Raw genomic sequence first — 7154 nt, forward strand, 5'->3', positions numbered from 1 at the left:
AGTGTGTTGTGAAATCTGTTGTGAATGTATTGTAATGTTTTTTTGAATGTATAACTGCCTTAATTTTGCTGGACCCCAGGAAGAGTAGCCGCTGCCTTGGCAGGAACTAACGGGGATCCATGATAAATACAAATACAAATACAAACCCAGCATGAAAGTGATTAAAAACCACAGTTGAGAGTAAATGTCAATCATGTTCATCATGTTAAGTTTGTACACTGCAACGTTCAATTTTCCTTCAATATTTGTGCACATATTTTAATATACTTTTCTATAACATTATTATTTAAATATTGATGGAGCAAGGGAGGGACATGCATAGGCACTTGAGGAACTCCTACTCTTGTGTAAGCCTCATAAAAGCTACAAAAGTGTTGATGCTCAACCTTAACATGTGATGACAATACAACAGAACATGAACCGGAATTTTCTATATCTCGCTCCATCTCTCCCTTGCTCCATCTTTCTCCCTCTGTCTCTCTCCCTTGCTCCATCTTTCTCCCTCTGTCTCTCTCCCTTGCTCCATCTTTCTATATCTCTCCCTCTGTTTCTGCCTCTCTGTCTCCCTCTGTCTCTCTCCCTTGCTCCATCTTTCTATATCTCTCCCTCTGTTTCTGCCTCTCTGTCTCCCTCTGTCTCTCTCCCTTGCTCCATCTTTCTATATCTCTCCCTCTGTTTCTGCCTCTCTGTCTCCCTCTGTCTCCCTCCCTTGCTCCATCTTTCTATATCTCTCCCTCTGTTTCTGCCTCTCTGTCTCCCTCTGTCTCCCTCCCTTGCTCCATCTTTCTATATCTCTCCCTCTGTTTCTGCCTCTCTGTCTCCCTCTGTCTCCCTCCCTTGCTCCATCTTTCTATATCTCTCCCTCTGTTTCTGCCTCTCTGTCTCCCTCTGTCTCTCTCCCTTGCTCCATCTTTCTATATCTCTCCCTCTGTTTCTGCCTCTCTGTCTCCCTCTGTCTCCCTCCCTTGCTCCATCTTTCTATATCTCTCCCTCTGTTTCTGCCTCTCTGTCTCCCTCTGTCTCCCTCCCTTGCTCCATCTTTCTATATCTCTCCCTCTGTTTCTGCCTCTCTGTCTCCCTCTGTCTCCCTCCCTTGCTCCATCTTTCTATATCTCTCCCTCTGTTTCTGCCTCTCTGTCTCCCTCTGTCTCCCTCCCTTGCTCCATCTTTCTATATCTCTCCCTCTGTTTCTGCCTCTCTGTCTCCCTCTGTCTCTCTCCCTTGCTCCATCTTTCTATATCTCTCCCTCTGTTTCTGCCTCTCTGTCTCCCTCTGTCTCCCTCCCTTGCTCCATCTTTCTATATCTCTCCCTCTGTTTCTGCCTCTCTGTCTCCCTCTGTCTCTCTCCCTTGCTCCATCTTTCTATATCTCTCCCTCTGTTTCTGCCTCTCTGTCTCCCTCTGTCTCCCTCCCTTGCTCCATCTTTCTATATCTCTCCCTCTGTTTCTGCCTCTCTGTCTCCCTCTGTCTCTCTCCCTTGCTCCATCTTTCTATATCTCTCCCTCTGTTTCTGCCTCTCTGTCTCCCTCTGTCTCCCTCCCTTGCTCCATCTTTCTATATCTCTCCCTCTGTTTCTGCCTCTCTGTCTCCCTCTGTCTCCCTCCCTTGCTCCATCTTTCTATATCTCTCCCTCTGTTTCTGCCTCTCTGTCTCCCTCTGTCTCTCTCCCTTGCTCCATCTTTCTATATCTCTCCCTCTGTTTCTGCCTCTCTGTCTCCCTCTGTCTCTCTCCCTTGCTCCATCTTTCTATATCTCTCCCTCTGTTTCTGCCTCTCTGTCTCCCTCTGTCTCTCTCCCTTGCTCCATCTTTCTATATCTCTCCCTCTGTTTCTGCCTCTCTGTCTCCCTCTGTCTCCCTCCCTTGCTCCATCTTTCTATATCTCTCCCTCTGTTTCTGCCTCTCTGTCTCCCTCTGTCTCTCTCCCTTGCTCCATCTTTCTATATCTCTCCCTCTGTTTCTGCCTCTCTGTCTCCCTCTGTCTCCCTCCCTTGCTCCATCTTTCTATATCTCTCCCTCTGTTTCTGCCTCTCTGTCTCCCTCTGTCTCTCTCCCTTGCTCCATCTTTCTATATCTCTCCCTCTGTTTCTGCCTCTCTGTCTCCCTCTGTCTCCCTCCCTTGCTCCATCTTTCTATATCTCTCCCTCTGTTTCTGCCTCTCTGTCTCCCTCTGTCTCCCTCCCTTGCTCCATCTTTCTATATCTCTCCCTCTGTTTCTGCCTCTCTGTCTCCCTCTGTCTCCCTCCCTTGCTCCATCTTTCTATATCTCTCCCTCTGTTTCTGCCTCTCTGTCTCCCTCTGTCTCCCTCCTTTTTTCCATCTTTCTTTCTCTCTCCCTCTGTTGCTGCCTCTCTCTCTCTGTCTCCCTCCATCTCCCTCCCTTGTTCCATCTTTCTATCTCTCCCCCTCTGTTTCTGCCTCTCTCTCTTTGTCTCTCTCCATCTCCTTCCCTTGCTTCATTTTTCTATCTCTCTCTCTCCATCTGTTTCTGCCTCTCTCTCCGTCTCCCTCCCTTGTTCCATCTTTCTATCTCTCTCCCTCTGTTTCTGCCCCTCTCTCTCTCCATCCCTCCATCCCTCCCTGGCTCTGTCTCCCGGAGGACCAGGCTGGAAAATCAGAGCTGAAACGTTTTGTTCTGTTCTTTTTTTGCTTTTTAAATAACATAATTATTAATCAGTTGTAAATGACATGAGGGCGACATGTGACCTGGAATCAGTGAATTATTGATTGTTGGTTACCGTGGCAGAGCGGCAGTAATTACATCAGTAATGTGACTCCATCACTATTTAAACATTTATATTGCTTATCTTTCTCCCTAACCTCTGGCGACGCTTTTCTCATTATACTAATCAAATTGGGGAATGGGAGAGTAATTATTTTCTTTCTTCAATTAGAAGCTATCCATATTTCAACTGGCTTTCTAATATACTGTACCTGGCTGGGTCGGAAATATACCTGATCTGATATATACCTGGTTTTAAATATACCTGATCTGATATATACCTGGTTTTAAATATACCTTATCTGATATATACCTGGTTTTAAATATACCTGATCTGATATATACCTGGTATTAAATATACCTGATCTGATATATACTTGGTTTTAAATATACCTGTCTCTGAACTATACCTGATCTGATATATACCTGGTTTTAAATATACCTGATCTGATATATACCTGGTTTTAAATATACCTGATCTGATATATACCTGGTTTTAAATATACCTGTCTCTGAACTATACCTGATCAGATATATACCTGGTTTTAAATATACCTGATCAGATATATACCTGGTTTTAAATATACCTGATCTGATATATACCTGCTTTTAAATATACCTGATCTGATATATACCTGCTTTTAAATATACCTGTCTCTGAACTATACCTGATCAGATATATACCTGGTTTTAAATATACCTGATCAGATATATACCTGGTTTTAAATATACCTGATCTGATATATACCTGTTTTTAAATATACCTGTCTCTGAACTATACCTGATCAGATATATACCTGGTTTTAAATATACCTGTCTCTGAACTATACCTGATCTGATATATACCTGGTTTTAAATATACCTGTCTCTGAACTATACCTGATCTGATATATACCTGGGTTTAAATATACCTGATATGATATATACCTGGTTATAAATATACCTGTCTCTGAACTATACCTGATCAGATATATACCTGGTTTTAAATATACCTGTCTCCGAACTATACCTGATCAGATATATACCTGGTTTTAAATATACCTGATCTGATATATACCTGGTTTTAAATATACCTGTCTCTGAACTATACCTGATCAGATATATACCTGGTTTTAAATATACCTGATCTGATATATACCTGGTTTTAAATATACCTGTCTCTGAACTATACCTGATCAGATATATACCTGGTTTTAAATATACCTGAAAATATATATACCTGGTTTTAAATATACCTGTCTCTGAACTATACCTGATCAGATATATACCTGGTTTTAAATATACCTGTCTCTGAACTATACCCGATCTGATACATACCTGGTTTTAAATATTCCTGGGTCTGAAATAATACCTTAAATCACAAGTCACCATTCTCTCTTGTTTGGTCTTGTTTGGTCCTGTGTCTGAAGGAGTTTAAAAGGCAAGGGGTTTTTCCTGACCATCTGATCTGACCAGGAACAACTCTAGGCCAGGTGGGGATTCAATTCCTGGTAATTTCCTTCAAATAATGAAAAGAAAGAAATGATAAAGAGACTAATAGTAAAGGAGAGCCGCAGACAGTCTTCTTATCTTGACAAACTTTATTGATGGTTATTGTTAAGTGGAAGAACAATAGTGCATGCACATACAAGGACAGGGGACGGGGTATCTTATCACAACACCTATGGAAGCAGAGGCTGTAGAGGGTAGGGACAGAGACACACAGTGGTGTAGCCAGGATACGTGTTGCCGTGCCGACTGATGGTTCAGCACACACAGGACAGGGACTTAACCCCAGAACCTGCAGGTGGGGCTAAATCCCACAACCTGCAGATGCCACTGCCTTTTTCCATGGGTCGCATTTCTGAATGTTTTTTTTTTCTTATAAATACAAAACGGAGATATGTGACAAACACCTCTTATCAGATTAATTTGTAGGGTGTAGGAAGAAAGGAGGGAGGGAGGAAAGGAGGGAGGAAAGGATGGAGGAAAGGAGGGAGGGAAGGATGGAGGAAAGGAGGGAGGAAAGGAGGGAGGGAAGGAAGGAGGAAAGGAGGGAGGAAAGGAGGGAGGGAGGGAAGGAGGGGGGAAAGGAGGGAGGAAAGGAGGGAGGAAAGGAGGGAGGGAAGGGGGAGGAAAGGAGGGAGGAAAGGAGGGAGGGAAGGAGGGAGGGAAGGAGGGAGGGAGGATGTCAGGAAGGGAAGAAGGGAAGAAGGAAGTATTTAGCTGCGTGAGGGGAGCTGGGGGTTTCTTCTCTCACCCAGCTCACCTCTGGAGCACTTTAATCAACAACAGCTTCATCTTCATATTTACATATAGATCATCTTTTTCCACAAGTCGTATATTTGTAATTTTCTCAATAATCAAAACAGTTTTTCAAAGTGTAAAGGCTGAGTTCTAGAAAATAACATTACAAAGGAGGTCACATTTAAAAAAATGATATCAAAAGCAAAACAAAGACAAATCAATCTAAAACTAAAAACATCAGCAACATACAGGACATACAAGCACTGGTATGTTTTACAAGCCTAGTAGTAGTGATGAGAATGTGCAGGTTGTGTGTGTCTGCAAAATAGTAGAGTTGACAAAAATGCCATGATAATATCTACATTATGATTGCATGACTTGTAAAGTGTAAATATACATCTGGATATGATGACTCCATAAAAAAATGAAACAGCTTTCCCTAACCGTTGGTATAATAGCCTAAATCTAAGACATTAGAGTTGTGTATTTGTGTTTAAGAGAACAACTTCATTGCACAGCTCAAATGTATTCATTAATCCATTGTAGGTATATATATTTTTTCAACTTTTCATCAGGTACAAATAATCATAGTCGTATAATGTTTTGAAAAAACTAAACAGAAAGGTAAAATAGAGAAGGTGAATATAGACATTATTATTATTACTATTATTTTTAATCTCTCCCATAATATAAAAGTCAGCAATTATATCAATCGATATACTGGAATTTCTATAAAAACAACATCTGTATCAGTATCATTATTATCAGTATGGGATGGCCTACTCTAGGAAGAGTTTTGACTAAAGGGACTAGACGATGGTTTCAACAGTACACCTGCCATGGAGAAAAAACTACATACATCCCAAATGGCACCCTATTCCCTATATAGTGCACTACTTTACCCAGAGTCCTATGGGGCACTATATAGAGAATACGGTGCCATTTGGGAAGCAGACTTCTCTGTCCTCTACCAATAATAAGTTATACTCTGTAAAATCTGACTGATGGAACGCCTTGGGAACAATTTAACCTTTGGCTTTGAGTGATGAACGATTCAATCGTAACGATCGTAATGATCTAATCGAAACATCAACGGCCTCGCTAGCTAGCCTGATCGCTGCCGACTACGCACCATTCACAGAAAACTACTCCCCTCTATCCCTCCCTCTACCCCTCCATCTCTCTCTTTCCCTTCACCTGGTCTAATAAGGACGCACCTCTGTTGTGGCTTTATAGTATCCCCTTCTACCCCAACCCCCACCTCCCCAACCCTAACCTTAATCTTAACCCTGAGCCTCAGCCCTAACCTAACCTAACCCAAACCTTAACCCTAACCCTAACACTTGCCCAATCCTTCATTTTAACCCCAATCCTAATCCTAACCCCAGTAGCTACAAAACAACTTAGACGCTAACAGAGGGGAAGCCAAAGGAATCAGAACCCTACAGGAGAACTATAGTCATGTAAACACTCTTACAAAACGTGATCAGATTCTATTGTGTATTTTACAGGATTGGTTTGTCTTTTTACAAGCCCTAACAATTCAAATGTGTTGTTTTATATTGGCAAGGTTTTAAATCTAGCAGCTCTTCTATAGCTCTATCACCACTGACACCTCTACAGCCGACAATCTACTGTTTAACCCACTATATGAAAATACACAGCACACAATATCTGAGGTATAAATATCCCTTCTTTTTAGTTGATTTTTTTCCCTCGCTCTTATGAGATGCTAAAATGATGCTCAACAGCATGTATTGCAATACCCAGGCCTCGGAAGTCCCCTCTCTCTCTCTCTCTCTCTCTCTCTCTCTCTCTCTCTGTCTCTGTCTCTGTCTCTTCTCTCTCTCTGTCTCTTCTCTCTCTCTCTCTCTCTCTCTCTCTCTCTCTCTCTCTCTCTCTCTCTCTCTGTCTCTCTCTCTCTCTCTCTCTCTCTCTCTCTCTCTCTCTCTCTCTCTCTCTCTCTCTCTCTCTCTCTGTGTCTCTCTGTCTCTCTGTCTCACTCACATACTGGTTGGTTGGTTGGTTGGTTGTGTCCCTGCCAGAAAGGATTGGTTGTTGTATGGTTGTAGGGAGGTTGGTTGGTAGGGTAGTAATTGATTGTTGTATGGTTGTGGGGAGATTGGTAGGTTAGTATGGGGCGAAGCGGCTGTAACCTCCCCTGTATATACTGGCCTGCAGGGAGGACAGCACCAGCCCCACATCGTC

General features: G+C 42.5%; 1 protein-coding gene across 5 annotated transcripts in view; it reads right to left on the bottom strand.

Moving 5' to 3' along the window:
* Window positions 1–6905: 6905 nt before the first annotated feature.
* Window positions 6906–7154, bottom strand: part of LOC121559701 (RNA binding protein fox-1 homolog 1-like) — a 72508-nt gene continuing 72259 nt past the window's right edge. For 2 of the 5 annotated variants that reach the window (XM_045214330.1, XM_045214329.1), the window contains exon 12: window positions 6906–7154. This exon is cut by the window's right edge and continues 45 nt beyond it. In XM_045214330.1, the coding sequence (XP_045070265.1) occupies window positions 7077–7154 (78 nt within the window). In that variant the 3' untranslated portion in view covers window positions 6906–7076. The other 3 variants (XM_045214333.1, XM_045214331.1, XM_045214332.1) reach the window with 2 other exon arrangements.

The sequence above is a fragment of the Coregonus clupeaformis genome, unplaced genomic scaffold (assembly GCF_020615455.1).
Source record: "Coregonus clupeaformis isolate EN_2021a unplaced genomic scaffold, ASM2061545v1 scaf0235, whole genome shotgun sequence".
In the NCBI taxonomy this organism is placed as follows: Eukaryota; Metazoa; Chordata; class Actinopteri; order Salmoniformes; family Salmonidae; genus Coregonus; species Coregonus clupeaformis.